The sequence below is a fragment of the Nerophis ophidion genome, linkage group LG04 (genome assembly GCF_033978795.1).
Source record: "Nerophis ophidion isolate RoL-2023_Sa linkage group LG04, RoL_Noph_v1.0, whole genome shotgun sequence".
NCBI classification, from domain to species: Eukaryota; Metazoa; Chordata; class Actinopteri; order Syngnathiformes; family Syngnathidae; genus Nerophis; species Nerophis ophidion.
In genome coordinates this window covers 61,671,443-61,694,712 of record NC_084614.1, presented here as the reverse complement: position 1 = coordinate 61,694,712, position 23,270 = coordinate 61,671,443, and the positions used below count along the sequence as shown (strand labels likewise).

Below are 23,270 nucleotides of genomic sequence, written 5' to 3'. Positions count from 1 at the left end.
TTTTTAAATAGCACAGGTAAACTGGTTGAAAATAGCACAGCTTGTGTTTTTTCTAAACTTCTAAAACTGGAAAAAAAAAAAAAGCAAAGTTTTTAATATCAAAACAGAATATCTCGCATATTTTAGTTCTTTAAGAAAAATTATCACTTTAGGTGAAATAAATGTAATTTTACAAGTTGTAATTTTAATTAATGCATTTTTAAACCGATTTTTAATAGCATACATTTACAGCACCATATTATTTGGAGTATAAGTCGCTCCGGAATATAAGTCGCACCGGCCGAAAATGCTTAATAAAGAAGGAAAGAAACATATATAAGTCGCACTTGAGAGTATAAGGAGCAGTTTTTGGGGAAATGTATTTGTTATTAAACCCAACACCAAGAATAAACATTTGAAAGGCAATTTAAAATAAATAAAGAATAGTGAACAGCAGGCTGAATAAGTGTACGTTATATGACGCATAAATAACCAACTGAGAAGGTGCCTGGTATGTTAACGTAACATATTATGGTAAGAGTCATTCAAAAAACTATAACATATAGAACATGCTATATGTTTACCAAACAATCTGTCACTCCTAATCGCTAAATCCCATGAAATCTTATATGTCTAGTCTCTTACGTGAATGAGCTAAATAATATTATTTGATATTTTACGGTTATGTGTTAATAATTTCACACATAGGTCGCTCCTGGGTTTAAGTAGAAAAAAATTATGAAAAAAATTGTGACTTATTGTCCGAAAAATACGGTATTTTCTTTTATGAACATTTTAATTATGAGGGAAATAAATTAGAATTGAGAGCTGTCATTTTATGCAACATTTCCGCATTTTTTTAACACAAAGACATCAAAAAAACATCCAATATTTATTTTTCAAGGTTATTTCTTTTTAAGAAATATAATACATTTATTAAGTCATGACAGCTGTCAGTTTAGAAAAATATGAGCAAAACCTTGAAAAAAAACCCCAAATGTCATGACAAATATATTTATTAAAATGAATAGTATTTGCAACCCTGCAGTAACATCCTTGTTTTTGTTTTCTTGAAGTTCCTAAAGATGGGCTGAAGAGTCAGGCGGTGTTCGACGAGATCAGGATGACGTACATCAAAGAATTAGGGAAAGCCATCGTTAAGCGAGAGGAGAACACCAGTCAGAACTGGCAGCGCTTCTACCAGCTGACCAAACTACTGGACTCCATGCAGGAGGTGAGACACACCTGGTCTACATCAGGGGGTCAGACTCCTTTTCATTGAGGGCCACATCGCGGTCATGGTCATATACTGTACATGTATGTATATGTGTATATATATATATATATATATATATATATATATATATATATAAATATATTAGGGCTGCGAATCTTTGGGTGTCCCACGATTCGATTCAATATCAATTCTTGGGGTCGCGATTCGATTATATATAGATTTTTTTTCGATTCAACGCGATTCTCGATTCAAAAACGATATTTTTCCGATTCAAAACGATTCTGTATTCATTCAATACATAGGATTTCAGCAGGATCTACCCCAGTCTAATGACATGCTAGCAGAGTAGATTTATTTTTAAAAACTTTTATAATTATAAAGGACAACTGATTGCAATAATGTAAATTTGTTTTAACTATTAAACAAACCTAAAATATGACTTATTTTATCTTTGTGAAAACATTGGACACAGTGTGTTGTCAAGCGTATGAGATGCGATGCAAGTGTAAGCCACTGTGACACTATTGTTCTTTTTTTTTATTTTTGTAAATGTCTAATGATAATGTCAATGAGGGATTTTTAATCACTGCTATGCTGAAATTATAACTAATATTGATACTGTTGTTGATAATATTCATTTTTGTTTCACTACTTTTGGTTTGTTCTAAGTCGTGTTTGTGTCTTTTCAATTGCTCTGTTTATTGCAGTTCTGAGTGTTGCTGGGTCAGGTTTGGTTTTGCAATTGGATTGCATTGTTATGGTATTGCTGTGTATTGGTTTGTTGGATTGATTAAAAAAAAAAAAAAAAATTTAATTAAAAAAAATCGTTTAAAAAAAGAGAATCGATTTAAAAAAAAAGAGAGAATCGATTCTGAATCGCATAACGGGAGAATCGCGATTCGTATTTGAATCGATTTTCCCCACACCCGTAATATATATATATATATATATATATATATATATGTAAATATATAAAATAAATTAAGTGTGTGGAGGGAACGGCTGGATGCAAATATAGCTACAAATGAGGCATAACGATGCAATATGTTCATACAGCTAGCCTAAATAGCATGTTAGCATCGATTAGCATGCCGTGCTAATCGATGCACACTCCACGTAAGTCAACTTGAATCTATCCCTGATCGTGTTGTTACACCCTCCGACAACACACCGATGAGGCATGATGTCTCCAAGGTACGGAAAACAGTCGAAAAAACGCAAAATAACAGAGCTGATTTGACTTGGTGTGTGTAATTTGTTTGAGAAAATGGTGGATTGCTTCATGTTTTGACGTCACGGGTGAAAGGTCATCGCTCCGACAGCGAACAATTGAAAGGCATTTCAATCGCCAAATTCACCCTTTTAGAGTTTGGAAATCGGTTAAAAAAACATATGGTCTTTTTTCTGCAACATCAAGGTATATATTGACGCTTACATAGGTCTGGTGATAATGTTCCCCTTTAAGAAAAACAAACCAAGGCGTTAGATTGACAGCATGTGTGTTTATTCTTTTCCTGGAAAAATATTACTTTAAAACACAATCAAAGTAGAAAAAGCCAACAATAATGTTCAATATCATTATTGCAATGATGACAAAGGATATTTGTTGGTCCTGGCCAATAATGCATGCCTAACATCAATCAATCAATCAATCAATCAATGTTTACTTATATAGCCCTAACATGTGACTGTGTGTGTTCTGGCAATGCTTACTTAATGGGGACATCGCTTTGTTTACACAGTCACCTATAGGGGACCTCTGACGGTATGGGGACAAAAAAACAGGTCCCAAAAGGGAAACCTTTAATTTAATTTAATTTAATTAGAATTTTTTTTTAAATGGTCCTCAGTAGTCAAGTACAAATTTGTGTGAAATATGCAAAATGATTTAAATTTGGTCCCCATGAACGATACTAACTCTTTTTTTCCCCAGCGTCCCCAATAAGAATTATCAGCATATTATGTTGTGTCCTTGGGCAAGACACTTTACCCACCTGCTCCCAGTGCCACCCACACTGGTTCAAATGTAACTTAGATATTGGGTTTCACTATGTAAAGTGCTTTGAGTCACTAGAGAAAAAGCGCTATATAAATATAATTCACTTCACTTCACATTACTTCATTACTAATGAGGCGACCGGAATGAGAATCAGCACCTCCAAGTCCGAGTCCATGGTTCTCGCCCGGAAAAGGGTGGAGTGCCATCTCCGGGTTGGGGAGGAGACCCTGCCCGAAGTGGAGGAGTTCAAGTACCTAGGAGTCTTGTTCACGAGTGGGGGAAGAGTGGATCGTGAGATCGACAGGCGGATCGGTGCGGCGTCTTCAGTAATGCGGACGTTGTATCGATCCGTTGTGGTGAAGAAGGAGCTGAGCCGGAAGGCAAAGCTCTCAATTTACCGGTCGATCTACGTTCCCATCCTCACCTATGTTCATGAGCTTTGGGTCATGACCGAAAGGACAAGATCACGGGTACAATCGGCTGAAATTAGTTTCCTCCGTCGTGTGGCGGGGCTCTCCCTTAGAAATAGGGTGAGAAGCTCTGTCATCCGGGAGGAACTCAAAGTAAAGCCGCTGCTCCTCCACATCGAAAGGAGCCAGATGAGGTGGTTCGGGCATCTGGTCAGGATGCCACCCGAACGCCTCTCTAGGGAGGTGTTTAGGGCAACGTCCACATGGTAGGAGGCCACGGGGAAGACCCAGGACACGTTGGGAAGACTATGTCTCCCGGCTGGCCTGGGAACGCCTCGGGATCCCCCGGGAGGAGCTGGACGAAGTGGCTGGGGAGAGGGAAGTCTGGGCTTCCCTGCTTAGGCTGCTGGCCCCGCGACCCGACCTCGGATAAGCGGAAGATGATGGCTGGATGGATACTTCATTACTTAGGGGCGGCATGGCGTAGTGGGTAGCGCGGCCGGCCTGAAACCTGAGGGTTGCAGGTTCGCTTCCTACCTATTGACATCCAAAAATTCGCTGCCGATGTGTCCTTGGGCAGGACACTTCACCCTTTGCCCACGGTGCCGCTCACACTGGTGAATGAATGATAAGTGGTGGTCGGAGGGGCCATAGGCACAAACTGGCAGCCACGCATCCGTCAGTCTACCTCAGGGCAGCTGTGGCTACAGATGTAGCTTACCACCACCAGGTGTGAATGAATGTTGAGTCCCACTTCTCTGTGAGCGCTTTGAGTGTTTAGAAAAGCACGATATAAATCTAATCGGTTTTTTTTTTTTTTTTCATCAATCCAGAGATTTAAAGACGTGTATGAGCTAACTGGGCAGTGGCCATTTTTACCTAATTTTTTTTTTTATGCCTCCACAACCTCTCCCGTCCAAAGGCAAAACCCGGTAACTCAATTTTGGTCAAAACTGAGCTGATAATAATTTTGGAGTTCCTAGGTGGTATGCTTTACATTAGTGTATGCGATATTGTAATTTGTTCCGTAAGTAAGCTGTTAGGCGCATGGCAGGACCTAGCAACTACCACATAACCGCGTGGATACAACAGAAAAACCTACTATCTCAAGGGACCAATCGGAGCTCCTTTGTCAGTCGCCTTATTGTCTTTAATGAGACATTTGCACGAATGGGGGCCGACGGTCAACCTGATTATGTGATATTATGGCACGAGGGGATATTTGGAAGATTGCCCCAGGACGTTGCAAGCACCTTCATTAAATGTATTGTTCTTGATTCTTCCCCTTGCATACTCTTTTGGGCAAATAACTGTGGAGGTCAAGTTAAAAACTGGACGCTGTACACGGCTCTTGCCCAATGTGCAAACGCAGAATGGGGCCCACCCTAGATTCTGATAAAATATCTGGAGAAAGGGCACACGTTCATGAGAGAAGATTCAATCCATGGCTCAATCGGCAAGAAAATGAAAGCTCAAGAAAACATCTATACGTTTGATGACTTTGTAGATCTTTGTCAGACAGCATCAAGATAGATTGGTTTTCCTTTGTTTTCTCAAAATCAGCTACACGTGATTTACTAGGTTTTGCCTTTGGACGGGAGACCTGTAGAAAGGGTGGGCCCCACAAGTGATGATCAAAAACCTGGTCCCCATTCCTAATGATAACCTGTGTGTGTGTGTGTGTGTGTGTGTGTGTGTGTGTGTGTGTGTGTGTGTGTGTGTCAGATGGTGGCAGGCCTGCTGCAGATCTGCTTCTACACGTTTGTGAATAAAACCCTGAGTGTGGAATTCCCCGAGATGCTGGTGGAGATCATCACCAACCAGATCCCCAAAGTGAAAGACGGCAGCGTCAAGCAGCTCTTCTTTCATCAGAAGTGACCGCCTCCAAGTCTACAAACACGCCTTAAAAAAAACAAAAACATGCCTGTCTTTTGCTAAAATGTGCGCGGGCCGCTTCACACCTGATGGTTACTAATATTAGTATCGGCATCGGATGGACCGCCGCCCGCCAGAAGCCCCGCCTCCTCATGCACTCAGGTTGACGAGGACAAGCGCTTGTCCTTTGTGGTCCTGAGAGGACATCTTTCTGCCAGCGCCCCTCTTCCTCCCCGGACTGAAAGCTGCTTGCTAACTAACCATCACGTCGTGACGCTCAAGTGTGTCCAAGTCGCCCACCTGCTCCGCTCCACGCCCTCGGAATGTACTCGCCACCTCCCCCTCACCTCACAGTTGTGCTTCTTGTTTGTGGCAGGACAGACCAGTGCCTTTCAGCTCCTTACACATTTGCTTGCTAGTACTATTGTACACCTTCGTTGTTGTCCATATTAACACATTCATTATTGTCAACATTAACACCTTCATTAGCAGGGAGGAGCGCTTGGTCAGCTGTTCCCACTGGAAACAAAAACATGTCTCATGACTTAAAGTTGACATATTGTCCAAGTTATGCAATTATACAAAGAAAAAGTCAGACGTTTAAGGCAGAAAGTAAAATATATATATATATATATGCTACAGAAGTATTTTACAAGAAAACACACATATATATATATATATATATATGTATATGCTACGAAATTATTCTATGAGAAAACACACATATATATATATATGCTACGAAAGTATTTTACGAGAAAACACCAAAGTCGGGATTTTACGAGAAATAGTTTTTTTTTCTCACAAAAATGACGTAGTCGTAAATGACAACATTTATAACAATATTTTGAATTTAGTTTTTTTATACTTGAAAAAAAATGTCCCGATATTCCGATAAGAACTCAGATTTATGAAGAACGCGTGAAAGAGTAATCGTACGATATTTACAGAAACTCTACGAGAGAAATTGTCTACTCGCAAGACCCAAGTTGGGTGAAAAAAATGCCACAAGAATAATTACAAAACTGACTATCCTTCATGAAAAATGTAAATATCGCAACAATTCACGTCCATTTGGTGGTAAAAGTTGTAACTTTATCGCAAAGGTCGCAAGCTGTGTTTTATATTCTAACAAAAAAATTATTCTTCTGGAAACAAGTTTGTTTTTTTCCTGTGGTAGAATTTGAGTAAAACGTCATTTTGTTTCTCATAAACTACTTAAATTATTAATCTTGATTTATTTTGAAATATTTGTCATCCTCACGCCGCTAACCTTGAGTTCAAAGTTACCGTTTATGAAGAGATTTTGACGTTGGAATATATCTTTATTACGTAACGTGTCACATGACATGAAGAAACCCTTTAATCAAGTCGACTTCAAAATAAACATATGAATATATATATATATTTATTGTTGCTTTCGTTTTTGTAATATGGAGGAAAACATGGAGAACCCCCATAGATCGGATCATACCTTCAGGTTTTTTAAAGGAATTGATCATCTTTTAAAACGCTATCAAAGCTCAGGCTCGGTCATTGCAGGTTGGAAATTATTTTGTGTGTTTATGAAAAGCAGCTTCAGAGAAAACTGATGGAAGCTTCTAGCACTTCTTCAGACGCACAACACGTTAAAGCTCTTTTATCAACATTTGCATACGAATGGAGAAAAAAACAGTGATTCAGAAAAAAAAAAAAAAAGGCCCTGCCTCTTGCTTACTTTAATGTGGAGCACATTGATTTTCTGTGCTTCAAGCGCTGAATGGTAGTTTAACAGGTAGTGGACGTTACCATGACGACGGGTAACTTGTGTGTGACTAAATACAGCAGGCCTCTGACACACACACTTTTTTATTCAAATCAGCTTCGCGTTGACTCTTGCATTTATTTTAGTGAGTGGTGCAGCTTCACAAAACCAGCGTGGACATAATGTAATGTCCAACAAGTGTACATAGGGGGCGCCAACATATGCGGTTCAATGCAAATAGCTTTTATTCATGTAAATTGTCTTTTTTTTTTTTTGAAAAACGTGAAAGAAAAAGTACAGGGACGTTTGTGTTTTTTAACAACGCTCTTTGCCAGTGTGTCCGATTCTCTATTTTAGTGGGAGAAACAAAAGAATCGTTTGTGACTAACATAAAAACATGGAAATGCTGCAACATTAAAAAAGATAATTACATTGTATTTGTTGCCCTGCATTAATGTCTGAAGGTTATTTTCCTTCATAGTGAAGAGAAAATTCATTTTTTTTTTGTTTGTTTTTTAAATAAGTCATATAGTTTGGTTTTGACAAAAAGAAAAAAAAAATGCAGTCACTTCCTGTATTTTTTTTTTTACAGGTCAAGATTTTATGAGTCAAGGAAATTCATGATTTTACAAAACAAAAATTGTAATTTCAAGCAGCAAAAGGTATTGTTGCTCTGAATTTTATAAATACAAAAAAAGTCATGGTTTTGAGAAAAAAAAAAAACTGGGAGGAGAATATAACTCAAGACATTTTTAAAGGGCTGCTTTATAAGTTTTAGTGTTATAAAGAAAAAACATTTTTTCCCCCTCCTTCAATGAAAATGAGGGATGAGTCTGGAAACTCCCAACAGTCACACACTGCTGTGGGACGGCACTGCAAGCGTTTCGAAGATTTCACATTTCATCCTACAAGGTTTCATTTAAAAAGGGTACCAAACCAGCTTTTCAAAATAAAACGTACCGGTAAGAAGCATTGTTACTGCTTTTTCAGCCCGATGCTGGCGAGACCAGAGCCATGATACAAATCCACATTTCAGAATCAGGACCTGTGCTTTTTGGAGATTGTTAAATAAGAAAACTATTTTTTTAATAGGAAATATTAGACAGCGTGGAGTAAATATTTGATCCAACTTTGATTGTATTTTATTTTTGTGTTGGTGAGTGTATGTGGAACACGTTGGTCTTGTGACGTGGACGCCATTGGGGGAGCTGTGGGGTGTCCTTGAGCTTTTATTAAGAGTGACCAAAGCTGAGCGAGGAGACGATGGAAACATGTTTGAAAATGTTGTAAGTATTCAGTAGCACTTAACATCTTATTTTGAAAGCTTATATTTTGTAAATGTCCATGCTTTGGATTCCCTCTATATGAAATATGCCCCCCCCCCCATCCAAAAAAGAAATGTTGCCCTGTTTTAAATCCACCAGAGCCAGAAAAAACTGCACTACGTAAAGGAAAAAGAAAAAACTGGTGGCTAAAATCTATTTTGTATAATAAAATGTAATTTTAAGGGCAGATCAAGTTTGTCTGGTTTTCATGGAAGTCTCTTGTTGCTTTTGATTGTCATCGGATGTAAAAGCAAACTTGTGTTGTTTGGAGCGAGGCGGTAAAAATACTTTTTATGACCGCGTCGTGTGTTCTTACACCTCCTCTGTTCTCTGCGTGGATACTGTCACCTTTTCATTCGATGTTGAATTATCTGTCGGCGTCTGCTTGACGGGGAAGAAGTGATTTGAGTTGTACTATGAAATAAAAAGTCCACTCTTTTTCCAAACTGCCTCCCTGAAAACACACCCACTCGAAATAACGAGTATTCCCTATTTTTTTTAAGCTTTATACCAGGCCTGGGCATTTATTTTGCCTCGGCGGGAGGCCAAATTTAGAGAAAAAAAAATGTGTCTTGGGGCCGGAAAATCTATTTTCAGGAACACTAATACAAAACCTCACAATAATGTCTGATTGAATGCTAAAAACGTTATGAGAGACTGCCTTTAAAGGCCTACTGAAATGAGATTTTCTTATTTAAACGGGGATAGCAGGTCCATTCTATGTGTCATACTTGATCATTTCGCGATATTGCCATATTTTTGCTGAAAGGATTTAGTAGAGAACATCCACGATAAAGTTCGCAACTTTTGGACGCTAATAAAAAAGCCTTGCCTGTACCGGAAGTAGCAGACGATGTGCGTGTGACATCACGGGTTGTAGGGCTCCTCACATTGTGTACAATCATAGCCAGCAGCAGCTAGAGCGATTCGGACCGAGAAAGCGACGGTTTCCCCATTAATTTGAGCGAGGATGAAAGATTCGTGGATGAGGAAATTTAGAGTTAAGGACTAGAAAAAAAAAAGGCGATTGCAGTGGGAGCGATTCAGATGTTATAAGACAGATTTACTAGGATAAACCTGGAAAATCCCCATATCTGCCTATTGTGTTGCTAGTGTTTTAGTGAGATTAAATAGTACCTGAAAGTCGGAGGGGTGTGGCGACGGGTGTGTTGACCGCGAGTGTCTCTGAGGGGAGTCACTCCGCTGATGTCTCCGGTAAGAGCAGACTTATTACCACAATTTTCTCACCGAAACCTGGCGGTTGACATATGGTCGGGATCCATGTTTGCTTGACCGCTCTGATCCATAGTGAAGCTTCACCCTCGGGAATTCTAAACAAGGAAACACGGTGTGTTTGTGTGGCTAAAGGCTAAAAGCTTCCCACCTCCATCTTTCTACTTTGACTTCTCCATTATTAATTGAACAAATTGCAAAAGATTCAGCAACACAGATGTGCAGAATACTGTTTAATTATGCGATTAAAGCAGACTACTTATAGCTTGGATCGGGCTGGAAAATAATGTCCGCTACAACCCGAGACGTCAAACGCACGCATTATCATACCGCAACGTTTTCAACACGACACTTCGCGGGAAATTTAAAATTGCAATTTATTAAACTAAAAAGGTCATATTGGCATGTGTTGCAATGTTAATATTTCATCATTGATATATAAACTATCAGACTGCATGGTCGGCAGTAGTGGGTTTCAGTAGGTCTTTAAAAAATTGAATTTTACTTTTTTTACTGAATGAGACACCCAGAATGTACATGACAATAAAGGATGTGGGATTTACAATATTAACTATGAAGGATAAAACACTGAATATTGACAACATATGAACGTCACACCCCCTCTCCTTCCACATATTTGACAATCAAGCAAAACGTAACAAAAATGCAGGAAACAACGAAATATGAACGAAGGGTACCAAAAAAAACAAAAAAAAAACCCTACAATGTGATATATCACTTCGCTTTAGAGCTTTGTTGTAAAAATCTCCTTCCGCCTCTGTCCCTGACACCCGCATTTCAGGCTGGCCGCTCTGGAAACACTCTGTGGAAACGCTCCCCACCCACACTGCTGGTGACTTTGTCTGGGCTGCAGTGACTTAGATTACCATAATAACTAATTAAATTATCAAAGTAACTCATTAGATTTTATGTCACAAAAGTTAGTTTGCTAACAATACAAATATAAAAATGTCATGTTTGGAAAAACAAAGGTGTGTAACAAAGTACAAAGGCAAACAAAACACCTCACTTCTGTCTCATAAATTAAAAAAGTAGTCTTGGTTCACATTTGACGTTTTGTCTTTTAGGTGATCACCTTAGCGGAGCAGCTTCTTAATTTGCGACATTTGATAGTAAATGTATGTCGTGTAAGATTGATGAGGTGTTATCCTGAAGGAAATGTTTCTGCCACAAAATAAGACTAGTAATGACTATAAAGTTTTATCATCGCAATAAAGAAGTTGTAAATAATAAAGGTTGATATTTTATCGTAAATATAAGTTAGTGTAAATATCCCTGTGGTACACTACTAAGACTAATGGGCTTTATTTATGTATTGACATATTTAGTTGGCAATATTTGAATCAAACTTTTAAAAAAATAAGCTATTTTGGACATTTTTTTCAATTATTTTAAATGTGTAAAGTTAAAAATGTTCTTCCAGGTTGATTAAAAAAAGCTAAAAGTTTAAATGTCCTTTATATATTTATTAAAATAGAGTTGTCAATATTTTAACAAAAATCTTAACATTTATTATAATTATTTCAAATTTGTAAAATTACATTTTTTTTCTCCAAGTGGAATAAAAAAAATCAATATATCAATTTAAATAATGTTAATAGTTTAAGCATGCTTTTTTTTAATCGAAATAATCAGCTGACAATATTTTCTTCAAACTTTAAAAATTCGAAATAATAAAAATAGCTAAGAATTTGACTTGTTTTTAAGATAACTGTTTTCCTCCAAGTTGAATTAAACAGTCCTCAATATTACTCGTTTAAATAATGTTGATCGTGTGAACTTGCTTTAAGATTTTCAGTAGCCAAAATTTTTAATTAAACTTTAAACATTACCTTACAATTTTGGAAGATTTATACAATTATTCCAAATTGAATAAAATAATACATCTTTATTATTACAGATAATTTAAGTGCACTTTATTTATTAAAATATTCAGTTGACATTATTTTACATACATTTAAAAAATAACCTACAAATTTTAGTCTTTCTATAATTATTACAAAATCTTTCCTCAAGTACAATTTAAAAAAAATCCAGATTAGTTATAATTTGACAAATGTCAATATTTTAAACAGGTTTTATTAGTCAAAATATTCAGCGGTCGATATTTTATTAGACTTAAAAAGATTAAATATACATTCTTGACTATTCTTATAACTATTTCAAATGTTTAAAGTTTAAAAAAAAATTGCCTAGTGGAGTAAAAAAAAAATATCAGTAATAATTTTAATAATATTGTGAATAGTGCAAGCATGCTTTGTTTATAAAATAGTCCGTTGTCAATATTTTAAGTAAACTTAAACTAACAAGTTTTGCACTATTTTTCATAAACATTTTAAATTTGAAAATGTTGAACTTTTTGTTCAAGTTGAATAAAAATAGCATGTCACAGAAAAGACTAGAAACAACGAAAAGAAAGCATGTGTTTTAAACATTTCAGTGTCACCTTCTGTATTTAGGGATCTTTATTTATTCATCAATAAATCATACAAATTTCAGTGTGCAAATTGGTTTGTCATACCGCGCACATTTTGATCTGGTCTGTTGTGCAATGGAAAAAAGCTTGGAGAAAATGTGATAAAAAGATGAAAACCATGTATTCCACAAGGCATCATATACATTTAAGAAGTGCCCCCCCCCCCCCCCCCCCCCCCACGCAGCTCTTCCAATCTTGACTGTCAATTGTTCCACGTGCTTGTGTGGAATTGCTCACATTTTTTCAAGAGGAAAAAAAATAAAAAATAAGACGGTCAGAGAAGACTGACCTTTGGCTGATCTTTGGTGACGAGGTCACCTGACGCTGCTCAGCCCTGAGGGACGCCCACTGCCTCAGACCTCACCCGGGTTCAAAAACTCCAATGTGGATTATTGTCTACTTTCTGAGGGAAGATGTTGGAAGTCAGTGCAGATTGAAGACAGGAACACAAGTTGACATGACAGTACGACACCCCCCCCCCCCCCCCACACACACACACTCTCTCACTCTCACACACACTCTCACACACACACTCTCCCTCACAGCTCATTACATCTTCACAAGGACTTTGGAAGCCACCCGATTGAATCCAATAAGAGCTGGACCCAAAGAGGATCAGTAAGTTTGTTTAGTTCCTTCCAGTGCAACTCCAGGATGGCGTGTCAAAGTCCCACTCATGTGTACACTCCACTGAAAACTGGTCCACGTCTCCTTTGCAGACCAGTTGTGGTCGTAGTCCAGTCCAGTGTGGTCCCTGCACTATAAAAACTCCACGTAGTTTTCAGGTATAAGTCCTATTCGCCCGTCCAACGTTCCTTCCAGCCAGCCGGGCTCTCTGGAGACGTGAACTGCACACCAGGAGAAGAGGAGTCTGAATATTAGCATCGATCATATCATCAGAAGAAGAGTATGAATATGAACACCAATCATATCATCAGGAGAAGAAGAGTATGAATATGAACACCTATTACATCATCAGGAGAAGAAGAGTATGAATATGAACACCAATTATATCATCAGGAGAAGAAGAGTTTGAATATTAGCACCAACTATAATATAGTTGGTGCTAATATTGAAACTCTTCTCCTCCTGATGATATAGTAACTACATCATCAGGAGGAGAAGAGTTTGAATATTAGCACCAATTATATCAGGAGAAGAGTTTCAATATTAGCACCACCTATATCATCAGGAGAAGAAGAGTTTGAATATTAGCAACAATTATATGATCAGGAGAAGAGTTTGAATATTAGCACCAACTATAATATAGTTGGTGCTAATATTCAAACTCAGGAGACAAAGAGTTATGAGTATTAGCAACGATTATATTATCAGGAGAAAAAAAGTTGGAACATTAGCACCAAATATACAATCAGGAGAAGATTAGTATGAATATTAGCACCAATTATATCATCAGGAGTAGAGTTTGAATATTAGCACCAACTATATCATTAGGAGAAGAAGAGTTTGAATATTAGCACAAATGATATCATCAGGAGAAGAATAGAATGAATATTAGCACCAATTGTATCATCAGGAGTAGAGTTTGAATATTAGCACCAACTATATCATTAGGAGAAGAAGAGTTTGAATATTAGCACAAATTATATCATCAGGAGAGGAATAGAATGAATATTAGCACCAATTATATCATCAGGAGTAGAGTTTGACTATAGGCACCAAATATTTCATTAAGAGAAGAAGCGTTTGAATATTAGCAACAATTATATAATCAGGAGAAGATTAGTATGAATATTAGCACCAATTGTATCATCAGGAAAAGAATAGTATGAATATTAGCACCAATTATATCAGGAGTAGAATAGTATGAATATTAGCGCCAACTATATCATCAGGAGAAGAAGAGTTTGAATATTAGCAACGATTATATGATCAGGAGAAGAGTTTGAATATTAGCACCAACTATAATATAGTTGGTGCTAATATTCAAAGTCAGGAGACAAAGAGTTATGAGTATTAGCAACGATTATGTTATCAGGAGAAAAAAAGTTTCGCACCAATCATATTTTTTCAGGAGAAGAAGAGTATATACATGTGTGTATATATATATATATATATATATATATATATATATATATATATATATATATATATATATATATATGTATATATATATATATATATATATATATACATATACATATAGACATATAAGTATGTATATATATATATATATATATATATATATATATATATATATATATATATATATATAAATTAACACCAATTGTATTATCAGGAGAATAAGAGTATGAATATTAGCACCAACTATATTATCAAGAGAATAAGAGAATGAATATTAGCACCAATTATGTTATCGGGTGAAAAAAAGTTTTAATATTAGCACCAATTATATAATCAGGAGAAGGAATATTAGCACCAATTATATCATCGGGAGAAGGAGTATTAGCACCAATCATAGTATTGAGGAGCAACTGTGTGAGAAGAAGTAGAAGGTGTGCGTCACCGTTGTCGAAGATGGTTCCAGCGATGAAAGACAGCTCAGAGTCGTGCTCGGCCTTACAGGCGTACAACGCTCGCGCTCGCCTGCCTGCCATGCTGCACAGCAAGGAAAGCCAGCATGAAAGATAGATCAGGATCAGGTTTTTACCTTGGGTTGGTGTAAAGGGCTTCTATCAAGGGTTGGGGTTTTACAGACATTGAGGGTATTTACTGGGGTTAAGTTTAAAGGTTACCTAAAGTTAGGGTTGGGGGTTTCCATAGAGTTTTACGCGGGGTCAGGGTTCGGCGTTTACCGAGATTTAGGGTTTGACCTAGGGTTAAGATTTTCTCTTTGGTTGGTGTCAGTGGTTTTCCCCAAATCAGGAGTTTATCAAAGGTTAGGATTATGGGTTTAGTCTGGGTTAGAGTCAGGTTTTGCTTTTTTTATCTTGGGTTACCGAGGGTCACCATTAGTGTTGGGGTTTTACCCAAGGTTTAGGTTGGGTTTACAGTTAGGATTAGTTATTCAATCTGGATCTTTTCTAAGATCAGGATTGTGGTTAAGGTCAGCATTGGTGTCAAAATTGGGGTAAAATTCCGGTTTTTGATTATCTAGAATAAGCGTTTTTCCGAGCTTTAGGATTTACAGTGGGGTTAATTTTAGCTTTGGTCAGGATTAAGGGTTTAAATAAAATGAGGGTGGGGTTTCCCCAATGGTTAGGGTTTTTCAAAGAGTTAGGTTTAGCGTCTCCCCAGAGTCAGAGTTTAGTATAGGGTTAGGATTTTAACCAGGGTTTGATCAGGTTTTATAATATTAAGCATTTACCTAAAGTTAGTGTTTTATCTAGTGTTAAGATTTTCTACAGGATTAGGGTTTCCCTTTGGGTTAGGGGTCAGAGATTTGTTTGGTTGAAGTGTTGGAAGTAAGATCTTAGCTAAGGTCATGGGGAGAGTATTTGCATTGGTGACAACTTTGGGGTTAGGGTCATGTTTTTTCTCATTTGGGGTTAGAGTTTTACGTAGATCCAAGGTATTATAGAGTTAACAGGAGTCTACATAGAGTCAGGTCTTAAAACATGGTTTTACTTTGGGTTAAGATTTTATCCAGGGTTAGTTAGGGGTTTTTCCTGGTTTAGGATTTGGTTAAGGGTTGTTATTTATTTTTAAGAGTTTGAATAAAAGTTTCCTTAGAGTCAAGGTGTTCTACAGGGTTAAGATTAGAGTTTCCTCTGGGTATGGTTAAGATTTTATCCAATATTAGGAATATAGTTTCACTTTTGGTCAGGATTAAGCATTTACCTAGAGAGTTGAGGGTTGGAGTTTTCCCAAGGGTTAGTTTTCTTTTTTTTTAATAGAGTTTGAATTGGAGTTTTTCGGGGTCAAGGTGTTCTACAGGGTTAGGATTAGAGTTTCCCCTCGGGAGGGTTAGGATTTTATCCAATATTAGGAATATGGTTTTACCTTGGGTCAGGATTAGGCATTTACCTAGAGTTTCCCCTAGCGTTTGTTTTTTATCGAGTTAGGATTCAAATTTCCCTACAGTCAAGGAATTCTATAGATTAAGGATTAGACGTTTACCTGTTTGATTTTATTCAGGGTTGGGAAAAAGGTTTTACTTGAGATCAGGATTTGGCATTTACTTACAGTTAAAAAACGAACCCAAGTGTTTCCCCTTGGGTTTGTTTTTTCCTGCGGAGTTAGGATTACAGTTTTAACTTTGGTAGAGTTAGGATTGTGCCCAGTGTTAGGAACAAGTTGTTATCTTGGGTCAGGATTAAGCGTTCATCTACAGTTAAGGGTTGAGGTTTCTTCTTGGGTTCGTTTTTTTTTTTTTTATAGTTATGATTAGAGTTTTACCTTTGGTAGGATTTATCCAGGTTTAGGAATATGGTTTTGTCTTGGGTCAGGATTAGGGTTATGATCCAGGTTTTCCCTCCAGTTAGGGTTGGGTATAAATTAAGGAGAGGTTTAGTGTTAAGTGTTGCTTTTAGATTTGGTGTCAGGGATGGAGTTAAGGGCAATGTAGTTGTCAACATCGGGGTTGGGGGTTATAGTTGGGGTTATTACAGGGGTGGGGCTTGAACTTTGATCAAGGATGAAGTCCACTTGGGTGTTAGGGTTTGAGACACATGAACACAGAAACACTTTTTTCTGTTTTTGTGCATCTACAACAGCATCTGGCAGTGAGTCCTTTATGGAGGTCAAAAGTCACGGCAGCTCTTTGAACTTTAGATTATTCACATGAATTATCCTCCAGAAAGGACTTATTTGCCAGTGTACACCTTGGAGCCTCAAGAAATGGCACATTTATGTCCATGGTTGACATGCTGAGATGGAACCCCTGAGGTCTTCAAAGGTGAACACGTGGCGAACAAACCTAATAGGAGAAGAGTCGCTGGAGGCTGAGGATATCGGCTGAGGACTGGACGGTGCCGAGAACATGGGCCAGGACGGAGAGCGCAGTGAGTTCGGACTAGAGGATCGTGCACTGAGGGACAAGGGCAGTATTACACACAGCACAGAGCCACCATACATCAACAGTAACTTATTTACCAGGCTGGTGCTTTTGGGGTGCTTTTGGGGTTCAACCTGAAAACACCAAACAACAAACAATTTTATATCCAGCGACTAATCCCCGTACTTCAAACCAACGCTGTGCGTGATGTCATGTGACACATCCAGTAAAGAACATTTATTGCAATGACATAAGAAGCCTCAACGAGAAATATATGACAAGATTTGACTTTTTCGTGACAGAAACGTAAATGTTGCTGGCTTTTTTATACACTTAAAAAACTCAGAATGTTAAAGGGGAACTGCTTTTTTTGGGGAATTTTGCCTGTTGTTCACATTCCTTGGAGACAAGAGTATGTGTTTTTTATATAGGATTTTAAAGATGATCAAAAACGCTTGCAAAATGCGGCTAGTAAGAATCATCGTTGTAGCTTTCAAATACTTCTAAAATAACTTTAAAACCCGCCCTCAACGTTTTATATACACACTGCAAGTTTATATTTAATGTAGTAACCGACACGTTCATAACAATATGTAACATGTACAATATTTACCGTATTTTGCTCATTTAATCATTATCGGAACTTCTTTCCGGAGTGTATTTATTGCTGTTTCCATAGCAACGCACTTCCAACAAGTTCTTACTTCGGTAAACAAATGGATTGTGTGTTCTATTTATGGCAGACTTAATTAATAACACACAACAAAGACGACTATTTTTGGACAAATGAGAAGTCACAACCTTATCTTTTTGAAGCCGAATAAACTGACGATGTTTAGGGCTTCACGGTGAAAGAGGGGTTAGTGAGTCTGCCTCACAATACGAAGGTCCTGCAGTCCTGGGTTCAATCCCAGGCTCAAGATCTTTCTGTGTGGAGTTTGCATGTCCTCCACGTGAATGCGTGGGTTCCCTCCGGGTACTCCGGCTTCCTCCCACTTCCAAAGACATGCACCTGGGGATAGGTTGATTGGCAACACTAAATTGGCCCTAGTGTGTGAATGTGAGTGTGAATGTTGTCTGTCTATCTGTGTTGGCCCGCGACTAGGTGGCGACTTGTCCAGGGTGTACCCCGCCTTGCGCCTAATTGTAGCTGAGATAGGCGCCAGCGCCCCCCGCGACCCCAAAAGAGAATAACCGGTAGAAAATTGATGGATGGATGGATTTGGACAAATGAGTCACACCTTATCTTTTTGAAGCTGAATATACAGAGGATGGATGAACTGCTGGTTATAGGAGCGAGCCCGAAGAGTGTGTGAAATGTTGAGAGCAGACAGAAGCCGAAAGAGTGAGAATCTTCTTGAATTGACAATGCAAATGTGGAATTTGGAGTCAATCTATATGGACATAAATAGCGTGTTTAAACAAAGTCAACTTAAAGTAAGTCACTATAATATGGATCGTGATACATGCAGCACATCATGCTTTTTATGACAACTACACTACATAAACTACCGAGCTGGCTGTGTACAAACAAAACATGAAATGAGAATTAATACTTTACAGATGATTGGTCAGGTTTTTCAGTCAGTACTGATTGTATCAAACTCAAAAGGCATTCAGCTGCAGACGTAGAAGCTAACTTACCTCTAAAGCATGTCGTCCCAAGACAATGTGTTACTACGCTAGAAACACAGTTCCTCAGTGTTTGCTCACAATAACAATGTTGCTCCAGCTTGGTTATTATACAGGTTACAGAACGTAAATGAAATATTGTTGACGGTTTTTGGTTGCATTTTTAAAGTGATTAAAGAATCACTTTTAGCATTGCTAGCCACCAAGAACGAGCAGATTATGACAAGTTAGAATGCAAAAATACAAACTTTTTGTCTTTTTGTCCACGATAGGCAAAATTCCTAAAAAAGTGAAGTTTCCCTTTAAAAAGAAGGTTAACAAATGCAAGCATATGCTAATTACCTTCAGATTTTGCCCTCGTCATTAAAGTTAGTCATTTCTTGCTTTCACATTTGCATCCTAACATCGAGGAACTGTTTCTTTAACTTTGAGAGTGCAAATGTCATCAAAATTTGTGACTACAGCTCAAGATGTTATAACCTGGGCAGGCAATTATTAGTTTTTTCCTAAAGGTGTACAATTTAGTTATTTACCTATTTAAAAAAAAATATATTAAAAAATCAGAACTGTTTAAAATTATTTTTAACAGAAACAAAAAAACTAAGGATGTTCCGAATAGGGATATATTCTACCCATGCCGATACAATCGTCCATGAGTGAGATCGGCCAATAATCATACATGTATTAACTACAAAATGTTTCCATTTATTTATTGTGAGTGCTATTGACAGTTTAAGAATGTCAACAAACAATTGTTTGATTAATACAAACTTAATAGTACACAATCCCTAAACAAAAACAAAACTAATATCTACTACTACTCATTTAAATCCTGTACTTTTTGTCCTTCAAGTCCTCCTGGGTCCAAAAAATTATATCGTTTGTAAATATTAACAAAAACAAGAAAAATATTCAAGAATAAAATATTGCCCTAAAAATTTTTGTATCGATATTACCATTGCTATCGACACAACCAATTTATAGATCGATCTTCCCGCCTCTTATGTGTCATGTACTGGCTGAGACAATGCTGACACACCAACAATAATCTACTAATTAATTTCCTCTTCATAACTGCTTACTTTCTGATGTAACATGTTTCCATCGTGACTTCTTAACCTTTACTAAGCACTTCTGTTGTTTTAAGATAGTTAAACTGAGCCATTAGAATGCCTGCTACTGGCTTGCTCGCTGTGTGTAACATGTTAGAGGCCTTCTCCTCCAGTGATACTCCTACTTAACTTCAATGTTCATAGTGTTCAAATGTTACATTTTCTGATTCTTCCCCAGGGATCAATAAAGTACTTTGTATTCTTTTATAGCATATGATTATTTGTAATTCACAAAGTTGTCCATTTTCTTTTGAATTCAGGAAAAAACACGGCGCAAAATAGGAAAGTGGCATCCGTGCGGCTCTCTCTTGCCCCCCTTTTTCATCTTGGTCTTTGCCAAAGGTACAAATCATTCATTTTTTCATTTTATTCATTACTTGTATGTATTTTGAATTGTTTTCTGCCATCCATCCATTTTCTACCGCGTATTCCTTTTGGGGTCGCGGGGGGCGCTGGCGACTATCTCAGCTACAATCGGGCGGAAGGCGGGGTACACCTTGGACAAGTCGCCACCTCATCGCAGGGCCAACACAGATAGACAACATTCACACTCACATTCACACACTAGGGGCAGATTTAGTGTTGCCAATCAACCTATCCCCAAGTGCATGTCTTTGGAAGTGGGAGGAAGCCCACGCATTCACGGGGAGAACATGCAAACTCCACACAGAAAGATCACGAGCCTGGGATTGAACCCAGGACTGCAGGACCTTCGTATTGTGAGGCTGACACACTAACCCCTCTTCCACCGTGTTTTCTGCACATTGAATTAAAATTATTCTCCATCAAACAAAAGTTGCTAATCATTTTGTTCTAAAAAGGTTTCGAATTTGCATGATTTCTTTTTCATTTTTCTTCCACGGTTACAAATGGGACCAATTATCTTGTCAGAGATTAAGCAGCAAGAGGCTCCACTTCACTTAGCATATGCATTATTGTATCAACTATTTTTAATTGAACACGTTCTTCACCTTTTAATGCTTCCCTGACATTTTTAGATGAGATCACTTCGTGACTTTCTATCAGACACCTGGTCTGTGGAGGCCTATCGATCCCACAGTGTCAGTGACAGTGAGTGCATCGTATGTGCGGTGGACATGCTGAATGAGAAGCTACCAGTTATCAGCAAGACGTAACTTCAACCCCGTTGCCCTTGTCCTTCACAGTGGGTTACTTTACCAGACTTCTTCAACTGTATCATTTCCTCTACTTGAACATTAACAAGAGATTCAGAATTAATCTCAGGTGAAGACAATTTTCCAAGGAAGCTGATTGGATCAAAGTGATGTCTTTTATGGCTCAGTCCGCTACAGTGGAACACACCCACACAAACCATCGTACATCCGTCTCATTTGCTGCTTTCACTATAGTAACCAAGTAGACAGTTGTCCCTAATGACATGTACAGTGAGGATGAGGAATGGAAACGCAAGAGAATGAATCAAGTTGTTATACCCTCCACCAGCAACCTCCGCTTTAAAGCCACTCGCTTCTGAAGCAGTTTTTTTTCATGAAATTAAAAAGGAAAAACTACACCCCACCTGCCCGTGTGAGCACACACTCCGATGCCGACCGAGAAGACATGCTTTATCAGTATCATGTTTTGAACACTGTACTACAAAATGTGCTTATTGAAACCATAATCCTGACTTCCTCATTTTGAAAAAAAAAAAATCAGCACCAACTATTTTATTCATTTTTGTTTTGCAGGGTAAATAGTTATGTTATACATATACAGTGTTCCCTTGTTTGACGGTGGGGTTACGTTCCAAAAAATACCAGCTGTATGTGAAATTTGTTTTTATATGTGTTTTCGTTCATTATATATTTTTTTGTTTACACGATGTGTTTTTTTATTTATGATTTTTTTTTTTCATTTACAGTGAATACATTTTTGTTTACAGGTTGTTTTTTTTTAACTCATTATGGGGTTTTTTTTCATTTACAATACTATATAGTGGGGCGGTATAGCTCGGTTGGTAGAGTGGCCGTGCCAGCAACTTGAGAGTTGCAGGTTCAATTCCCGCTTCCGCCATCCTAGTCACTGCCGTTGTGTCCTTGGGCAAGACACTTTACCCACCTGCTCCCAGTGCCACCCACACTGGTTTAAATGTAACTTAGATATTGGGTTTCACTATGTAAAGCGCTTTGAGTCACTTGAGAAAAGCGCTATATAAATATAATTCACTTCACTTATATATAAATATAATTCACTTATACAGTATATGCATTAGGGCTGCGAATCTTTGAGTGTCCCACGATTTGATTCAATATCGATTCTCAGGGTCGCGATTCGAGAATATATCGATTTTTTCGATTGAACGCGATTCTCGATTAAAAAACGATTTTTTTCCGATTCAAAACGATTCTGTATTCATTCAATACATAGGATTTCAGCAGGATCTACCCCAGTCTGCTGACATGCTAGCAGAGTAGTAGATTTGAAAAAAAAAGCTTTTATAATTATAAAGGAAGATGTTTTATCAATTGATTGCAAAAATGTAAATTTGTTTTAACTATTAAACGAACCAAAAATATGACTTATTTTATCTTTGTGAAAATATTGGACACAGTGAGTTGTCAAGCTTATGAGATGCGATGCAAGTGTAAGCCACTGTGACACTATTGTTCTTTTTTTTTTTTTTATAAATGTCTAATGATAATGTCAATGAGGGATTTGTAATCACTGCTATGCTGAAATTATAAATAATATTGATACTATTGTTGATAATATTCATTTTTGTTTCACTACTTTTGGTTTGTTCTGTGTCGTGTTTGTGTCTCCTCTCAATTGCTCTGTTTATTGCAGCTCTGAGTGTTGCTGGTTCAGGTTTGGTTTGGGAATTGGATTGCATTGTTATGGTATTGCTGTGTAGTGGTTTGTTGGATTGATAAAAAAATAAAAAATAAAAAATAAAAAAATAGATTTTTTTAAAAATGAGAATCGATTCTGAATCACACAACGTATTTGAATCGATTTTTTCCCACACCCCTAATATGTATGCTCGCATCAATCCATCCATTTTCTACCGCTTATTCCCTTTCGGGGTCGCGGGGGGCGCTGGCGCCTATCTCAGCTACAATCGGCCGGAAGGCAGGGTACACCCTGGACACGTCGCCACCTCATCGCAGGGCCAACACAGATAGACAGACAACATTCACACTCACATTCACACACTAGGGCCAATTTAGTGTTGCCAATCAACCTATCCCCAGGTGCATGTCTTTGGAAGTGGGAGGAAGCCGGAGTACCCGGAGGGAACCCACGCATTCACGGGGAGAACATGCAAACTCCACACAGAAAGATCCC

The 23,270-nt window shown here is 37.7% G+C and overlaps 3 protein-coding genes across 8 annotated transcripts in view; 2 read left to right on the top strand and 1 right to left on the bottom strand.

Annotated features, from left to right (window-relative positions):
- LOC133551680 (glucocorticoid receptor-like) overlaps window positions 1–9,015 on the top strand; it is a 140,686-nt gene extending 131,671 nt beyond the window's left edge. For all 4 annotated transcript variants that reach the window (XM_061898649.1, XM_061898647.1, XM_061898650.1 and 1 more), the window contains 2 exons: window positions 1,056–1,213; window positions 5,351–9,015. In XM_061898649.1, coding sequence (XP_061754633.1) covers window positions 1,056–1,213; window positions 5,351–5,503 — 311 coding nt within the window. In that variant the 3' untranslated portion in view covers window positions 5,504–9,015. The remainder of the gene's footprint in view (window positions 1–1,055; window positions 1,214–5,350) is intronic.
- LOC133551686 (fibroblast growth factor 1-like) overlaps window positions 1–23,270 on the top strand; it is an 819,097-nt gene that overhangs the window by 632,145 nt on the left and 163,682 nt on the right. The gene's annotated exons all lie outside the window — the stretch shown is intronic.
- LOC133551681 (rho GTPase-activating protein 26-like) overlaps window positions 12,271–23,270 on the bottom strand; it is a 154,647-nt gene continuing 143,647 nt past the window's right edge. For 2 of the 3 annotated variants that reach the window (XM_061898652.1, XM_061898651.1), the window contains exons 22-25: window positions 17,316–17,351; window positions 17,140–17,250; window positions 14,788–14,879; window positions 12,271–13,147 (exon numbers count right to left, since the gene is read on the bottom strand). In XM_061898652.1, coding sequence (XP_061754636.1) covers window positions 13,059–13,147; window positions 14,788–14,879; window positions 17,140–17,250; window positions 17,316–17,351 — 328 coding nt within the window. In that variant the 3' untranslated portion in view covers window positions 12,271–13,058. The remainder of the gene's footprint in view (window positions 13,148–14,787; window positions 14,880–17,139; window positions 17,251–17,315; window positions 17,352–23,270) is intronic. The other variant, XM_061898653.1, reaches the window with a different exon arrangement.